This window comes from Pecten maximus, chromosome 4 (assembly GCF_902652985.1).
Source record: "Pecten maximus chromosome 4, xPecMax1.1, whole genome shotgun sequence".
Taxonomy (NCBI): Eukaryota; Metazoa; Mollusca; class Bivalvia; order Pectinida; family Pectinidae; genus Pecten; species Pecten maximus.
In genome coordinates this window covers 2,366,393-2,387,154 of record NC_047018.1, presented here as the reverse complement: position 1 = coordinate 2,387,154, position 20,762 = coordinate 2,366,393, and the positions used below count along the sequence as shown (strand labels likewise).

The following is a 20,762-nucleotide window of genomic DNA, read 5'->3' as shown; positions in this document are numbered from 1 at the left end:
ATAATTTCCTTTTGAAATTTGTAAAAAAAAATATTTGTTTTAATTCCATTATACTTTTACAAACTATAAGTGGGTAATTCAGGGTTCAAGGGACACTTGTTTTAAAATAAAATGTATATATACATAGAGAGTGCCTACAACACATCTATATATATATATGTACCATAGATACTACGTAGTTATCGTAGACATCAGTATTTACGGGTATACATATACCATAAATACTATGTAGTTGTCATATACATCAGTATATACGGGTTTATATATACATATACCATAAATACTATGTAGTTGTCATATACATCAGTATATACGGGTTTATATATACATATACCATAGATACTATGTAGTTGTCATATACATCAGTATATACGGGTTTATATATACATATACCATAGATACTATGTAGTTGTCATATACATCAGTATATACGGGTTTATATATACATATACCATAAATACTATGTAGTTGTCATATACATCAGTATATACGGGTTTATATATACATATACCATAGATACTATGTAGTTGTCATATACATCAGTATATACGGGTTTATATATACATATACCATAGATACTATGTAGTTGTCATATACATCAGTATATACGGGTTTATATATACATATACCATAGATACTATGTAGTTGTCATATACATCAGTATATACGGGTTTATATATACATATACCATAGATACTATGTAGTTGTCATATACATCAGTATATACGGGTTTATATATACATATACCATAGATACTATGTAGTCTTAGACATCAGTATTTACCTGTATACATATACATATACCATAGATACTACTTAGTTGATGTAGACATCAGTATTTACCTGTATATATATACCATAGATACTACGTAGTTGTCATATACATCAGTATTTACGGGTATATATATACCATAGATACTATGTAGTTGACGTAGACATCAGTATTTACGTGTATACATATACCATAGATACTACGTAGTTGTCAGACATCAGTATTTACGTGTATACATATACCATAGATACTACGTAGTCATAGACATCAGTATTTACCTGTATACATATACCATAGATACTACGTAGTCATAGACATCAGTATTTACCTGTATACATATACCATAGATACTACGTAGTTATCGTAGACATCAGTATTTACCTGTATACATATACCATAGATACTACGTAGTTGTCATATACATCAGTATTTACGGGTATATATATACCATAGATACTACGTAGTTATCGTAGACATCAGTATTTACGTGTATACATATACCATAGATACTACTTAGCTGACATAGACATCAGTATTTACCTGTATACATATACCATAGATACTACATAGTTGTCAGACATCAGTATTTACCTGTATACATATACCATAGATACTACATAGTTGTCAGACATCAGTATTTACCTGTATACATATACCATAGATACTACATAGTTGTCAGACATCAGTATTTACCTGTATACATATACCATAGATACTACATAGTTGTCAGACATCAGTATTTACCTGTATATAGATATATAGAGTACCTACAACATGTCTACATACCATAGATAATAGTTATCATAGACATCAGTATTTATGTCCAGTATACTTGTCATACAAAAAGATTGCATATTGAATTACATAAAATACAAATTCCAAAATGTGACGAAACATTGTCCTGAGTAAATAACAAACAAGAGACAGAGCTATGGACATTAAAATCTTGTATTCTCTCTTATACACAATACACAGCCAATGTCTCATACTAGAGAGACTATACTGTGGGATCCCGTTATAACCCAGAGTTAGATACATCTGATAACTTATACCAGTACCCTTCACCTTAACGAATTCAAAAGTAAACTGAAAAGACTGAAATTTCTGGTTCACAAATCCAAAAATTATATCTTTTACCCTTATTATTCCGAAAAACAGAATTGATCAGAATAAAAATGTATTGCGTCATAATCCTAATTTGAATACCAAAGTATTGTGTCAACAAAATATATGACTTTTGATAATTCAGTATCTGTCTTACAAGTATTTACTAACTTCTACTCAGTATATGGTCTTGTGTTACCTACCTCTCTACAGTATGACTGAGGTGTGTTACCTACCTCTACAGTATGACTGAGGTACTGTATTACACATAAACTAGTATCTATATGATTTGTCGTTACCAGTACTTTGTGTCATATCTCTGCATGGCACATTTTTCTTGCATCCTTTTTTCCAAACAATACTTTTCAGCAGTTCAGATAATAAAACTAAAGAAAACATTGGGTTAAGTACATTGTAGATTTTTTTAACTTCCCCGATTAGCAGTTATTTAATCATTCACCAGAATCTTAAAATATTGTTCACCTTATATGAAATACTCCGGTACATATACAAACATAAAAATCATCTGGCCTTCGCTAATATAATCAACATAACTAACCGAACGGGCACAGTACTGCTATGTACATAATACTAGATAAAACAGAAAAAAATCTTTACTTTTGAAAAATCTTTCATCAACATTCAAACTCTTTAAAAAAAAACTGTGCATGTGTACATTCATAAGCTAACAGGCATAACAAACACAAACAACATTTTTACCTTCATTACAGAAATATCCAGTAATATATATATACATGTATATAAACCATTATAAAATTGCATATTCTTGGCACAAAAATAGCCATAAACATTTCACACTAAAGCACCAAACGCTGGTCAGATTTGATAGATACATTTGGAAGTGGCCAACTTGTATTTTTTATGGACGTTTCCCTGATCTGTATATTTATCATCAGGTTTATCAGATTGTCCTCTGTTGACTCCATAACAGGTCAACAGTCTATCCTATCAAAATAGAGAAATCATTCTCACATACTTCACAGGGTGTCCCTGTGGTTGCTAAGGAGGGGATAACTCTCTCACACAGAGAAGGAAAGACAGTCGACATGTGTTATGACATTACTCCCAATAGTTTAACAAGTCTCGTGCTGAGCAGCCAAAATTTGTCCATGGAACAGGCCCATGTATGATTCTATTATTCTTTTGACTTTTTTTGACAATTTTTTGACATTTTATCAGAGATGTGTAATTTCAACAAGTCTAACAGGTGTATGATACCTGGTCACACTCAATGAACTCTGGCCATCTTTACAAGAGACATCTAAAGATGATGGTTAGTGAACCCTGGCCATCTTTACAAGATACATCTAAAGATGATGGTTAGTGAACCCTGGCCATCTTTACAAGAGACATCTAAAGATGATGGTTAGTGAACCCTGGCCATCTTTACAAGAGACATCTAAAGATGATGGTTAGTGAACCCTGGCCATCTTTACAAGAGACATCTAAAGATGATGGTTAGTGAACCCTGGCCATCTTTACAAGAGACATCTAAGGGTGATGGTTAGTGAACCCTGGCCATCTTTACAAGAGACATCTAATGGTGATGACTTGTGTTATCCTGACTGATATGTGATAGTAATGTCCATATAAAACTCTATCTTCTCCAAAGTTCTCCTGGTAATTATATGTCTGGCTTCCAATGTATGACATGGCAATGCATAATTTGACTTCTGACTTGTGTCCAATGTGATGATCTAAGCCTCGCCTTCCTGGGCATGGTAATAGTCCGACACAAGTTTTGACCCGTTGATCCCGCGTACTGTAATCTTACTTGGCCTAACCAACAAGCCATGGTCTGGTTTACATGAGAAGTAACGTTTGTCCTGAACACATCCATCGTTTTTACCCTTGGCTGTCCGAAGTTCTACTCCGACCCAGATACCGTCACCGAAGTCAGCAGGACCAATATACCGCACATTACCTGGAATTATAATAACATACCTTAACTGATCACTGACCCCCCGTCTATAGAATATACCTCACATTACCTGGAATTATAACAACATACCTTAACTGATCACTGACCCCCGTCTATAGAATATACCACACATTACCTGGAATTATAATAACATATACCTTAACCGATCACTGACCCCCTGTCTATAGAATATACCACACATTACCTGGAATTATAATAACATATACCTTAACCGATCACTGACCCCCGTCTATAGAATATACCTCACAGTACCTGGAATTATAATAACATATACCTTAACCGATCACTGACCCCCGTCTATAGAATATACCTCACATTACCTGGAATTATAATAACATACCTTAACTGATCACTGACCCCCGTCTATAGAATATACCTCACATTACCTGGAATTATAATAACATACCTTAACTGATTATTGACGCCCGTCTATAGAATATACCTCACATTACCTGGAATTATAATAACATACCTTAACTGATCACTGACCCCCGTCTATAGAATATACCTCACAGTACCTGGAATTATAACAACATACCTTAACTGATCACTGACCCCCGTCTATAGAATATACCGCACATTACCTGGAATTATAATAACATACCTTAACCGATCACTGACCCCCATCTATAGAATATACCACACAGTACCTGGAATTATAACATACCTTAACCGATCATTGACCCCCCGTCTATAGAATATACCTCACATTACCTGGAATTATAATAACATACCTTAACTGATCACTGACCCCCGTCTATAGAATATACCTCACAGTACCTGGAATTATAATAACATATACCTTAACCAATCACTGACCCCCTGTCTATAGAATATACCTCACAGTACCTGGAATTATAATAACATACCTTAACTGATCACTGACCCCCGTCTATAGAATATACCTCACATTACCTGGAATTATAATAACATACCTTAACTGATTATTGACGCCCGTCTATAGAATATACCTCACATTACCTGGAATTATAATAACATACCTTAACTGATCACTGACCCCCGTCTATAGAATATACCTCACAGTACCTGGAATTATAATAACATATACCATAACCAATCACTGACCCCCTGTCTATAGAATATACCTCACAGTACCTGGAATTATAATAACATACCTTAACTGATCACTGACCCCCGTCTATAGAATATACCTCACATTACCTGGAATTATAATAACATACCTTAACCGATCACTGACCCCCTGTCTATAGAATATACCTCACAGTACCTGGAATTATAATAACATACCTTAACTGATCACTGACCCCCGTCTATAGAATATACCTCACAGTACCTGGAATTATAACAACATACCTTAACTGATCACTGACCCCCGTCTATAGAATATACCGCACATTACCTGGAATTATAATAACATACCTTAACCGATCACTGACCCCCATCTATAGAATATACCACACAGTACCTGGAATTATAACATACCTTAACCGATCATTGACCCCCGTCTATAGAATATACCTCACAGTACCTGGAATTATAACATACCTTAACCGATCATTGACCCCCCCCCTCTATAGAATATACCTCACATTACCTGGAATTATAACATACCTTAACCGATCATTGAACCCCGTCTATAGAATATACCTCACAGTACCTGGAATTATAACATACCTTAGCCGATCACTGACCCCCGTCTATAGAATATACCTCACATTACCTGGAATTATAATAACATACCTTAACCAATCACTGACCCCCTGTCTATAGAATATACCTCACATTACCTGGAATTATAATAACACATACCTTAACCGATCACTGACCCCCTGTCTATAGAATATACCTCACATTACCTGGAATTATAATAACACATACCTTAACTGATCACTGACCCCCGTCTATAGAATATACCTCACATTACCTGGAATTATAATAACATATCTTAACCGATCACTGACCCCCGTCTATAGAATATACCGCACATTACCTGGAATTATAACAACATACCTTAACCGATCACTGACCCCTGTCTATAGAATATACCTCACATTACCTGGAATTATAATAACATACCTTATCCAATCACTGACCCCCGTCTATAGAATATACCTCACAGTACCTGGAATTATAATAACATACCTTAACCGATCACTGACCCCTGTCTATAGAATATACCACACAGTACCTGGAATTATAATAACATACCTTAACTGATCACTGACCCCCTGTCTATAGAATATACCTCACATTACCTAAAATCATAATAAGATACCTTAAATAATTATTGACCCCCCCGTCTATAGAAACTGGTATTCAGTAATCAGGTTTTAGTTACTTAATATCTTACGTTTCAGAACTAAGCACATTCATATTCCATCCTCAAGATGCCTTATACTGCATACTGGGATATGTTTGTTGACTGTTAACTTTATTTCCTTTCTAACGAGCGATCTATGTTCTTTCCATGTCAACTTTTCACCTTGAATTTACTTCACATAATTATGTAGCTATATTTTGTGATAAACCTATGTTAACCCACCTAGTTCACTATTGCAGAAGACACTCATTCCAACCTCCAGTTTGAATGGTGCGCTGGCACCTGGTATTCTGGCTAAGGACAGTCCACTTTTAGGCCTGGTAATGATAAAATACACATCTAGTATCACAGTGTATCATATCAAAGTAAATAGTCTAAAACATAACTACACACACATATACACTTGTATTTATTCAGTAAATAAGGAATGAATGCATATTTTTATAGGAAGACAATATTTTGGCCCACATATACTGATTGTATTTCCATGGCATTACAGGCATTGTTTTAAAACTGTGTAGTATTTTTAAAAGAAATATGCTATGGCTGCCTGTTTTGATGTGTAAGATGTGTGTGCTAGTCAATCTTGATTGAAATGGAAAAACTCAAGATTCCTCTCAGCAAGGACTGAGCCAGTCGGATGAGCCCTCTCTGTTATAAGAAAAAGTGGATTTTATATTTAAAATCTTTGGGAATTATTGAAAGTTACCTCTTGCACCTTAGAAAATACTGATTAAACAAATTGTCCATATTTTGTGTAATGCAATGTATGCTATTACAGTATATCTTCCTAGCTACCCAAGGACAGACTCGGACTGTTTCTACTGCTTCTACATGGTATAAAGGAAAATTCCTGTCTATTGTGCCCAGACTAAAGCTGTAAACCGTTGTATACATCTGAGAATGGTCTGTTGTATTATCACACTAATACAAGTACACTGCAATGGTCTCCTGTTAAGAACTGAAAGTTAACCATGGCCACTACTTATTAGATTGTATTGTTCAAACTCACCTTTTGATTGGGGTCTTGGCACGATTTTGAGAACTAAAGGGAACACCTGTTGTCAAAAGATTTAGATAACTCGTTCAATTTAATTAGACAATGTGCAATTTTTATTCATTTCAGATATAAACTAGATTTAAAAGAAATATTAGATAAAAACACCCAAAACACATGATATTATATGAAACAATACATAACCGATCCACTTCCAACACTTCAACATGATGTTACTATACCAAGAAGGATTTCATTCATTTTTAAAAATAGAATGTCAAATCATGGTTACAATGTACCTATTTTCTTGTGAAATACAGTTTCTTCTCACACACTGACATTTGTACACAGTCTAAGACCATGTACGTACAGACACAGTCTAAGACCATGTTACAGTCGTAGTCTAAGACCATGTACGTACAGACACAGTCTAAGACCATGTACGTACAGACACAGTCTAAGACCATGTACGTACAGACACAGTCTAAGACCATGTACGTACAGACACAGTCTAAGACCATGTTACAGTCGTAGTCTAAGACCATGTACGTACAGACACAGTCTAAGACCATGTACGTACAGACACAGTCTAAGACCATGTACGTACAGACACAGTCTAAGACCATGTACGAGGGCTGATTGATAAGTTGTGAGCCTCGTATTCAAGGATTTTTAATTTTGCCGGACATATTGTATTATTTTTTAATATAATCCCCTTCAGTATATACCGTATTTGACCTAATAAGGGCGCAGGGCGCGGGTAATTGACAGTGGGGGCGCCATTATTAAGATGAGTTATTCTGAAGTTTTATAAAACAGACTATACCTTATAGCAGAATACCAAAGGTTGTGGAAACGATAAAATATTCAGTCATAAAAATATCCCAGATGAAGATATCTATTCATTATCATATATTAAGCTTAAACATCACTTGAATACTCATGTAAACTTGTAAACCATGCCAGCTGATCTTTAGACCAGAGAACGTGTGTTCCACCATTTATGTTCAAATGGAACTCTTTTGTGTTCTATTTATAGAAACAGGTGATTTCCCAGATCATATCAGACATCGTTTTCTTTGACCTAATAATTGATTTACAATGTCTTTTACTAGCTTTCTGTTCTGGACAAAAGTTATTTATCAACAAGAATGAAGTCTTTACTTTATCTTCAAATAAAGATGGTAAGTTATTATTTGTATGTATGTTTAGTTTTGGGTGCTCTTTGCACTGACATGTCATCTGTAGCCTGTAGGAATACACAAAATGTGGCGAAAACATGTGTTCTAGTTACTTAATTTGTTGAAGAAAATTGAACACATAAAGTAGCAAAATATTTCACATGAATTATTACTTTTGAACACCATTTTGACACCATTTTGACACTCAGTCAAAGATTTATTTCCTTGAAAAAAGGTAGGGGCGCTCTTATTAGGGCAGGCGCCCTTATTAGGTCAAATACGGTATATACTTTTGCCAGTGGTGTTTAAGGGCCTCAATGCCACTTTTATAGAACTCCTTTTCTTGGCTGTTCAGAAAGTCATCTACTGCATGTTAGGGTTAGGTTTAGGGTGCCTGAAATAGCTGTTTTCAATTTTGGAAATAGATGAAAGTTTGATTGAGCGAGATCAGGTGAATAAGGATAAGGCGGATGCTCAATCAATTTAAAGCCACAATCGTGAATGGCAGCCATGAAAATTACAGACTCTTTCACCCTAACCCTAACCAATTTTCTCCATTTTGCAAAAGCCTCTTGTCTTGTTTACTTTAGAGTGCTACCTTGTCGATATAAACTAACCAAATGAGACCAGTCCTGAGGTACACGGCCCTATATAGTCAGAGAATAGTAGGACTTAAAAAAGAACATCCTTGAGTACCTTTTTCAATATGAGGCTCACAACTTATCAATTTGCCCTCGCATTATACAGCTGTCAGTATGTACCCAAAATATGTACACTATATTGATGTCAAAGTCAGAGGCCATTTAGTGTAAGCAATGTTCCTATATCAGTTTAAAATGTATGAGGCCTTCTCATCATGAACTTAAAGGTGGTCATCCAAGCAAATCACAATTTTCTGGTTTAATGGAGCAAAGTGCTAAGATTGCCTTTATCCTAAATGAATTAATGTAATGTTGGATTCCGAAAAATGCGTGTGGTACTAGTAATTACATATTCATGAATGAAGTGATATATTTTCCCTATATTTAATTACCCGAACAATGACCACCTTTAATTACCAAGTCTGAAGATCAGATCAGATACAGTGTTTGTTATAGGATAACTTACTACTATTTGAACGTCGGTCAACTTTTTCTGAAACAGCACCCCAGCTTATGGCATCAAGGGATTCATTGGAACTGAATCGTCGATCGCCAAGTCTGTAACAAGGAGACATGGTTACAGTCTTTAATCAACTAATAATCAATATATTCTTAATATTGAGTAATAAGCCTTCAGGTCAATCATTATCCCTGCTTAAACTATCACGACAAATTTTTGCCAAATAGAAAATAGAATATTAAAATTAAACTTCCACACCTAGGATTAAGTAACCTACATATCATGGCATTTGAGATCCGTCCAGTACATTCTGACAAATAGTTAAAAGGTGGCTTGTTGATATTAAATATTGATTACTTCCCTTTGACAGTTGAGGATAACTTATTATGAATTATAATTTTTTCTGTGCTAGCCCTGTAGTTTTATTTCCCTATCGATAGTTCTTGCAAACAGAATAATCTTTACTTTTAATTTTGCTGTAAAATGTGACAAACTTACTTTTGTATCCATAACAGAGGAGCGAACACACCATGTTAAACAGTATTTTATATTTTGCTGTAATACGTGACAAACTTACTTTTGTATCCGAGACAGAGGAGCGAACACACCATGTTTAGGTTTACAGTGGAAGTATCGATCTGTATTTACGGATCCGTCATTCTTCCCGACGGGACGGTCCAACTCTATACCATACCATATACCTAGGAATACAAATAATAACATGTAGATATGGAACCAGTCCTACCACATAAGTAATCACCTTCAAAGTCTTATATTACAGGACTAGATAAGATACAATCACCTCCAATGTCTTATATTATAGGATTAGATAAGATACAATCACCTCCAATGTCTTATATTATAGGACTAGATAAGATACAAACTGATACAATCATTGAATTTAATGTACAGACATTAAGTAGTCATTAGATGTGTTTGTTGTCATTTTACACAACCGTTTAAATAGTATTTCTCCATAGCTGCAAGTCTTTTATTTTTCAGGTATTCCATCAACAACATACCTGGTGCAAACTTTGCCTCCCCACAAAACCGAACTGTGCCCTTCCTCTGTCCCGCTACGATCACTCGATCACCTAAATCTATCTCTGCCAGATCTGCTATGGATGATGTACGGCACTTCAGTCCTGTCGTTAATAAAATAAGATTGGAATAAGTCAGGAACACAAATATAATTTTGACCGATATTAATGGCCAACACAAAAAACATTTTTAACTAAATGTATCAATTTTTGAGTAGGAAGTATTCTGGAGGTTGAGGTTTTTCTGTTACAGCTCCAATATCCCAAAGTTTAATAAGAAAGTTAAAGTTACAACATGTGCTATAAATATAGTCCTACTTAATGTTTCAAATAATTTAGTTTTCCATTTTTGATTTTTGTTTTGCTTTTTTTTCCTGATTACTGATCAAGAATCCTCGACAATTTAAGTAAAACCAATTACAAATCAACTGTAATTCTATAATTACAGCTCAATCATAAAGCCCACGAACAGGACTTCTAATGACACCAGTACTACATAAATTCACAAAATCAATGTCATATCAACATGAAGAGAATGAGACCTACTATAACTTCTTAAATCGTGAATTATTTCTACAGGAAATGGACAGGGATATCTAGCACTGCCAGTTCATATATTAGGTCACTCACCTAATTTAATGACAATTATATCCACATTTATCATTCAATCATTTTGCCCTGGAGACAAATCCTACACTAGACACATACTCAGAATTCAGTTTCTCAAAGACAGGCCCTGTGACATACCACACTAACTGGTCTAAAAACTGTCTTAATACCTACCCTCGAGGCCTGGAAACAAGTGGCAAAAAAACTGCAATTGACATTAATGTCAGACCTGTCCCCTTCAGCATTTCTTAAGCTTATATGAAATACTTGATATCTTACTTTTTGAATTACATCACAAAAACTATAATCTTTATATTAATTTTAAAAAATGATTTCAATGCATTCTTGCAGATTTATTTATTCTTTTTTATTAAGAAAAAAAAATTGAACGTGAATGCAGATTTCAAAGGATTGAACTTTGAACTGAAGATGTATTATTAAGGAAATTCAACAGTTATCAGTAGAAAATTATTTTTCACTATTAACAAAAACATATTAATTTAACTGCAAAATAAATTTACCAACTTATATATATTAATCTCTCTTGTTGGGTGGATGGAATAACACCAGGGGTCTTACGGGGGGAAGAAACCAGAGTACACGGTGTCATTCGAGGAATTAAAACCTAGCCACCTAGGTGAAAGGCTAGTGTTAACACTGTCACCGAACTACCAACACTAGGACCTATTAGCAAAATACTTAAGTACAGATGTCATCCGATTTTATTCATAATTATTGTAGAATTTAGAATTTAATCATTCATCATTTTATAATAAACATGACTTGGGTCAAACTTGAAACTGAATGATAATAAACATTAAGGATTTAAAAACAAATATACTTGCCTACTTATTTAAAATTGTTTCTGGTGAGCAAAATAAGAATTTTGAAAAAGGCCTAACAAACAATATTGTCTAGGTAGGCTTACCAGTGGCTTACCAGTAAGCCAAATTAGGCAAAAGGGCTCGGTTTCGGGATTTTGAGTAACATCAGTTAACGACCACAACACTATAAATTAGTATTCATATACATTCTGAAACCTTATAAAAATCAGGGTTATAACGATCGGTTTTTACAAGGTTAGAAATCTAATTTATAGGCTTATAGTGTTGTCTCGAAACAGAGTCCCTGTGAAATTAGACAGTGATCGGACATTGAACACTCCCCAGACAATAAAAGAAAACTAGTGATCGGACATTGAACACTCCCCAGACAATAAAAGAAAACTACAGTGATCGGACATTGAACACTCCCAAGACAAAAAAAGAAAACAAACAAGAATTTTGCGCTTTCGAGTCGTTTTTGGACACTTTCTGAGAAAAGTGTATGGCTCTGAAAAGAGCCGTTTTGGGGGCTGTCATAGACAGTTTGAAGACAGGCTGTGGTCACTGGTTTCCTGACCGGACTATCAGTTGTGTGCTGTCTGGGCTAATGGCGACCAGACAGAGGGGATGGGTGCCCCTGTCGTTTGGGAGAGATCTTCACGATCTATGTCCTTGTCCGACTCACACACTGTCGTTGGAATCGGTTGCTGGGTCGGAATCGATATCCATGTTTTCTTCGTCCCAATCGTCATCGTCGTCGTCGGCATGAAGCGGGCTACTCAAAAACGATACTGGATCGTTTTCGCTGAAATCGTCAGTGAAGTCGTCGTCCTCCTCCGTTTCGTTCCTCACTTGGCATCGTAAATCGGTGATTTCGTCAGCTTTTGCTGAGGCGTATTCATAAAACATATTTCTTACTCCCTCAGTGACCGCCATTCTCAGTCGAAGTGAGTATCGGAAAGACCGGCGATTTTCCTTGCTGGCTTTTTCGTAACGCCTTGATAACTCGTCGAGTTGTCTATTAAGTGCAATAATTTCATCGCATGCACGTTTAAAAGATCGCTCGGCCTCCATTAATTTGGTGGGAGCGGTGGACAGCAATGAACTCATCTTGTCGGCTTCGTTGTTGATAACAGTGTGATGTTTACCGCGCTAATCTCGTTCGTCTTTACCGCTCTTTCCGGCCACGTGACCTATCATGTGACCACTATCCATTCATCCAATGAGGGGCCTTGGACGGGGTAATTATGCTAATATTGTGTATTCCGACAATGTCGGAAGCAAAAATTTACATATTCTAACTTCTTATGCATAATGTAATAAACAAGTAATTTGAAACTGTGCCAACTGATATGACAATTCTGAACAAAAGAAAATGTGTATTTCTAATGACAAATCATTTGATGCAATTTTAGAATATCTAAAAATCCTCTGACAAAGTTCAGAACTATATATGCATTTTTAATGAAACATAACTTGTAACATAATCAAAATATAATAGAAAATAAGTGAGTGTCAGATTATTTTGAAATGAAAAATCTATATGTGATATCTGGTGATTTTATTGTATTTTAAATCAAATGTAATGATGATTATACCAACTGCTGTGGGGACATATAATTTATTTGAATGCTTAATTGGTGTTTAGAAATGTGACTTTTTCCTGAATTTTTAATTTATTTAATCTATTACATGAAAAAATGTATCATCTATCATTACTTTTTTTCTTTTTTGGTTTCAATTTCAACTCATTCCTTACATTAATATTACAACAGGATTTCTTATCAGTGGAGACAAACAAAGTTGATGTATGAAAGACTTTGAAATAAAACAGGAATAATAATTGCATTATTTAATTTCTTTTTTAATTGTCCAAGTTACTTTGTACTTAATCTTGTTTCAAAATCTTTCAAAGCAGAAAAATTCCTTTCATTTTTTTAATATACATGTTACTCTTCCTGAAAGTTGACAGTTTTTTCATTGTTTTAAGTTTTTAAAAGTCAGTAATAATCTTAACTGTACTGTACTGTAGGCAACATAGGCATCCCATCTCTACAGAAAATACCTGTAATATGTCTGTGAATTAACACCTGTGTAAGTTACTAATTAATTACCTCACCATCCCATCTCTACAGAAAATACCTTTGGTATTAACAAATACATTAATTACTAATAAATTACCTGTACCATATATCCTATGGATTCTACACCTGCTATATCACCTGTCAAAAATCTACCTGGTGGCACCTCATCAAACCATCTGTACCACAGACTTAACCATCTGTGAGACATCAGTTACCTGTCCCTACAGAAGAAATGAGGTCACTGGAGCCATTGATGAGTTTACCTGTTATGACATCAAATACAGACAGTTAACACTATCACCTGTGTGACACTAATAAAATACCAATTAAAATCTACCCTCCTTGAGAACTCACAGGTAACTACAGGAATTCATCTTAACTTGACACCTGCTAATTAGATCAAGATTCTAGTATATTGATATCAACATGCCAGAACTGTATATGATGTAGATAAACCACAAGACAGCATGCTAGCGGACGTATGATCCTGATATATACTGCCTGTATTTGTCCCTCTGTAAACACCTGCCTATAATAAGGTGTAATTACATGTATAATATAAGTGAATATGATGTATCTGATCATCAATCTTTCCACTTCATTCATTTTTAAAGTAGAATCATCTCCAACTAAGTGAAATTATGATCGATTGTAAACAACAATAGACTGTTTCTATAATTATACCAAACACACTATTACCACTGTCTGTTGGAAATTCATATCTTGTAACTTTCATGCGAGTACATATTTATTTAAACCAAGAAGAAATTATATTCTGCTTCTATATTCAGTCTTAATAAGTGATCGTTTGAAGGACATTATTTTTTCATTTGTTTCTGTTAATTAGATATAATTCCGAAATATTTTAGGATAATATTATGAAATAATATGAATTGTGATATGCTGTCTCTGCCAAGTCCCTCAAGGTACCGTCTTTTGGCACCAAGGCTCTGAATAAACATGTTGTGTTGGTGAGAATGAGGCTGATTGACTTGTGATGTCACAATTTACCTAACAATAATAATAACGCAGTATTATATCGAGAAGACTGCATCCATTATTTGCATATTCCCAAAAATAACCATTCTGCATCTGGTTGAAATAATCACAAGAAGAAGAATGTTGGAGAGAATAATTTGTTTTGTTATAGTTTTTAAAGTTTTCCAACGAAAAATCATGAGCATGTCGGGTGTGTCCACTCCTAAGCCTACAGGTTATTAAGACTACACATCAATATGGATTGTGTTTGTACTTGTAAAGATTCATTGCCTCATCAGAGGTCTGGAAAAATGTTTGAAAACCACAAGGCACAGGACTGGAGACACAAAAACTATACTCCCCTGAATCATCAATTCACTGGTCCGAATCATCAATTCACTGGTCCGAATCATCAATTCACTGGTCCGAATAATCAATTCACTGGTCCGAATATCGGACCAATTCACTGGTCCGAATAATCAATTCACTGGTCTGAATCATCAATTCACTGGTCCAAATCATAAATTCACTGGTCTGAATAATCAATTCACTGGTCCGAATCATCAATTCAATGGTCCAAATCATCAATTCACTGGTCCAAATCATCAATTCACCGGTCCGAATAATCAATTCACTGGTCCGAGTCATCAATTCACTGGTCCGAATCATCAATTCACTGGTCTGAATCATCAATTCACTCATCTAAATCATCAATTCACTGGTCTGAATCATCAATTCACTCATCTAAATCATCAATTCACTGGTCTGAATCATCAATTCACTCATCTAAATCATCAATTCACTGGTCCGAATCATCAATTCACTCATCTAAATCATCAATTCACTGGTCCGAATCATCAATTCACCGGTCCGAATCATCAATTCACTGGTCCGAATCATCAATTCACTGGTCCGAATCATCAATTCACCGGTCCGAATCATCAATTCACTGGTTCAAATTTTAGAAGTAATTTTTCTAGCCTTCATATCAGGTCAATGATTTTCAGTAAAGTGTGTGTTGTAACTCTGTAGTCAGGTTAATAAAAATTACATAATTTGCCTTTCAGCAGGTGAGCTAAAAACACCATGTAATCCAGTCTATCCTCATGGTCTGCGAGAAAAAGGTGATACTTTGGTCTTGTTTGCAATAAAATGGCAAATTTTCCCTCAGATTTTGACCTGTTTTTTTCATTAACATTTACATGTGATATTAGCAGTAAGAATACTCATCCAGTAACATACTAACATTCACTTGCTCAGACCAATTTTCACTCGTCCATGACGACCAGACGAGTGCTTTTCTACACCCCTGCTGATGCTTGATGTTGATGTTAAGTCTGGTAATGATTGAAAGATGCATATTACAAAGTCCTCAAACACAGATATCCGTACCAGGTATTTATAGGACTTGTATAGGGGACACGTCAAACACAGATATCCGTACCAGGTATTTATAGGACTTGTATAGGGGACATGTCAAACACAGATATCCATACCAGGTATTTATAGGACTTGTATAGGGGGACACGTCAAACACAGATATCCGTACCAGGTATTTATAGGACTTGTATAGGGGACACGTCAAACACAGATATCCGTACCAGGTATTTATAGGACTTGTATAGGGGACACGTCAAACACAGATATCAAACACAGATATCCGTACCAGGTATTTATAGGACTTGTATAGGGGACATATCAAACACAGATATCCGTACCAGGTATTTATAGGACCTGTATAGGGGGACATGTCAAACACAGATATCCGTACCAGGTATTTATAGGACCTGTATAGGGGACATGTCAAACACAGATATCCGTACCAGGTATTTATAGGACTTGTATAGGGGACATGTCAAACACAGATATCCGTACCAGGTATTTATAGGACTTGTATAGGGGACATGTCAAACACAGATATCCGTACCAGGTATTTATAGGACTTGTATAGGGGACACGTCAAACACAGATATCCGTACCAGGTATTTATAGGACTTGTATAGGGGACACGTCTAACACCTTTACTCAGGAAGGTAAACACACTCATACTTTCAAAAATTTAAAAACAAAAACATTCAATGAAATACATTCTCAACACTTTTAAGCTATATGTAATAATGTTTACCCGTAAATGCCAAATATTGTCATTATTGCGAAGACTTTTTCTTTTGTAGAATCTTTTAACACTATGTGCATTTAAGAAAGTTTTATTTTGGCTTTTTTTTTTACATGAGTATGCCACTGATCGGACTGTTATTGTACAATGTAAACATGTACCAATACTTACATGTTTTAATGATGACACTGGTGTATTTGTAATTTATTTTGTACATTTCAGCAATAAGTATAACAAACCCAAAGAGTTATGCCCCTTTTCTGAATGTCATCATATTGTCTGCAGTACATAGCCGTTATGTGTAAAACTCAGTACAATTTTGTGATAAGTTAATTAATTGCACAATAAAACTTTGAACTTTATTTCTAACTTTAATATCTTTAAAAGAATGATTCAAAGCAGGGAGAATGGGAAACATTCTGGTAGTTCATTCTTATATCGACAGTTATAATATAAACGACAACTGGGATAGGAATGAGGACAGAAGGCAGCATTTAACTTATTCATCAACAGGTCATTCAAACTAGAACATCCAACTTTCAATTTACTCACCTTTACCATACAGAGACAGTGGTTTTTTACCTGATCCATACAGTAATAGATATCATTACATTCGGATATTACAATTTCTACTCATGTTATACTGCACGAAAATTGGATACAAATTCAACATGCACTGCCTGGTAGTTCATTAAATGTCTCAAAATCAGCTCAATTTCATCATCGCAAGAATTCAATAAAAGCGAATTTTCATGAATTTATTACAAGTAACAGATTTCTACTAGGAAAGTTCTAATTTAACATTCCTTTGTTTACTATCAAATGTATTATTTCAGTGACTCATCTCCTCTATCCATTCCAACACATTTCTACATTTATTATGACTTTTGGTTTGATTAAGTATTGTTTAACGGCATATCGGCATCTAAGGTTATTTAAGGATGGCCTCCCCTACATGCAAGATGCATGCGTGATGTGTATGCGTGTGTATTGCGGGAGGCTATTGTATGTTTATGTTTGACTCCTTGTGATAGCACAGAACCGATGCCGACCTTATAGTGCTACCTCACTGAAGCATACTGCTGAAGACACCCAGCAGGATACCCCACCCGATCACATTATACTGACAACAGGTGAACCTATCGTCCCATTCTCAAAATGTTGAGTGCTAAGCAGGAGTAACAACTACTATATTTATTTTATGTCTCGGCCAGGGGACAGAACCCAAAGCCTTCCTCACAGGAGTGAACACTCAACTAAAGGCCAAAAGTGAGGCATTGTCAAGGGAGAAATCAGGAAGAAGTTTTTAAAAAAGAAGAGAAAAGACCATACCAATTTAGCCACCTCTTATGATCACACAATGGGGGCAACAGTTACAATTCTTACACACCACCTGCAGCACAGAAATTATTACAATTGCTATGACAGTCATCGGGATACATTAATGTAAACAAGATAATTCAACGAATTACAGTCCCCCACCGGGTTGTTATCTCGAGATCTTTATAGTGTAGGAGATAGAGCCCGGACAAGGTATTTGTGTAACGTAGGTCAGAGGTCAAAATATAGGTCACTGTGACCCGGTTTTGTTACGCGACACACCGCCTTCCCATAGGGAACTATACTACCAAGTACAAAGTTATAATCCTTAATAGTGTAGGAGATAGAGCCCGGACAAGCTTTTACTTAAATGTAGGTCAGAGGTCAAAATATAGCAAAATAAAGGTCACAGTGACCCAGTTTTGGTACGCGACACACCGCCTTCCCACAGGGAACTATACTACCAAGTATAAAGTTCTAATCCTTAATAGTGTAGGAGATAGAACCTGGACAAATTTTTCTTTCTTTAATGTAGGTCAGAGGTCAAAATATAGGTCACAGTGACCCGGTTTTGGTACGCGACACACCGCCTTCCTACGGGGAACCATACTACCAAGTATTAAGTTCTAGTGCTTTATAGTGTAGGAGATAGAGCCCGGACAAGCTTTTTCTTTAATGTAGGTCAGAGGTCAAAATATAGGTCACAGTGACCCGTTTTTGTACGCGACACACCGCCTTCCCACAAGGAACCATACTACCAAGTATTAAGTTCTAGTCCTTTATAGTGTAGGAGATAGAGCCCGGACAAACTTTTACTTTAATGTAGGTCAGAGGTCAAAATATAGCAAAATAAAGGTCACAGTGACCCGGTTTTGGTACGCAACACACCGCCTTCCCACAAGGAACCGTACTACGAAGTATTAAGTTCTAGTCCTTTATAGTGTAGGAGATAGAGCCCGGACAAACTTTTACTTTAATGTAGGTCAGAGGTCAAAAAATAGCAAAATATAGGTCACATTGACCCGGTTTTTGTACGCGACACACTGCCTTCCCACAGAGAACAATACTACTAAGTATTAAGTTCTAGTGCTTTATAGTGTAGGAGATAGAGCCCGGACAAGCTTTTTCTTTAATGTAGGTCAGAGGTCAAAATATAGGTCACAGTGACCCGGTTTTTGTATGCAACACACCGCCTTCCCACAGGGAACCCACACACTAAGTATGAAGTTCCAGTGTCTTATAGTATGGGAGATAGAGCCCGGACAAATAGATTGCGGAAGGACGGACGGACGGACGGACGGACGGACAGACGGACGGACACAACGCAAACCTATAGTCCCCCCCGGATTCCGGTGGGGGACTAACAATCTGAAGATTACTTAAAACCTCTCAATAATGTACTCACTCTCACCTCTATCTATTGTCTTGATTAGTCTGTATCACTAATTTGACATATAATTCTCTATCTACACTGTATTTTGACATACTGTGATCAATCTATGATATGACTTTGGTCTTCTGACCAATATCTCTCATGATATTGACATTGTGATTGGTATTGATGACCTTGTTCCACCATAAAGAATCTCTGATGACCTTGACCTACATATCAATATCTAACATGACCATACCAGGTTATTAAGTTTAAGTTGACCATGGTCAATCACATACACTGACTGAAGCCAACTTTCCTCCTCTGTGTGAAGTGACCTTTGTCCTAGCTTTACAAACCTGTGTCCACTCTGGCCTTGACATTGGAAACATTGACCGCGGCAGCTTTCTGTTGTGTTTTGTTGGGAGACATGGTAGCCGATGGTGATCGAGGGGCTGGTACAGTTCCTGGTTTGGCAATCTTACTGACTGGAGCAAATATACCTGAAAAAGCAAATAAAAAACACTATAGGCCATGAATTTCAACTTTATGTTCACCAAATTACTGGGAAATATCTGTTAATGTAGTTTAACATAAATTAGCTTTGAAATATTTTCTTAAGGGGTGATAATGTAGAATTATAACAGAAAAAGATTGAAATATTATACATTTTATACAGGTGAAATTGTTTACTAATTAGTATAATTTTCAACTAAAAGAAGAAAAATCAGCTCAAATTCAGTTTTATATAATAAATTCAGTACGTACCATGGTTATTTGGACACTGGAAGTAGGAGATACCACCTACGCTGCCGTCGTTTTTACCTCCAGGTTCATCCAACTCTATACCAGCCCAGAGACCTCCAGCAAATTCTGCTGGTCCACAGTATTTTAGGGTCCCAGTCTGGTAACATAAACAATATATATCCTAACCATGCTTATTGTTATAAATTGTAACCTCACAGAAGTGATCAGAAAATCTCTATAGAAATAAACTATG

General features: G+C 35.7%; 1 protein-coding gene across 1 annotated transcript in view; it reads right to left on the bottom strand.

Moving 5' to 3' along the window:
* Window positions 1-714: 714 nt before the first annotated feature.
* Window positions 715-20,762, bottom strand: part of LOC117324959 (CAP-Gly domain-containing linker protein 3-like) — a 33,422-nt gene continuing 13,374 nt past the window's right edge. Inside the window, 8 exon segments of the mRNA XM_033880804.1 lie at window positions 715-3,820; window positions 6,363-6,457; window positions 7,153-7,198; window positions 9,426-9,517; window positions 9,997-10,120; window positions 10,442-10,564; window positions 20,122-20,265; window positions 20,531-20,666. Of these exon segments, the coding sequence (XP_033736695.1) occupies window positions 3,594-3,820; window positions 6,363-6,457; window positions 7,153-7,198; window positions 9,426-9,517; window positions 9,997-10,120; window positions 10,442-10,564; window positions 20,122-20,265; window positions 20,531-20,666 (987 nt within the window). The 3' untranslated portion in view covers window positions 715-3,593.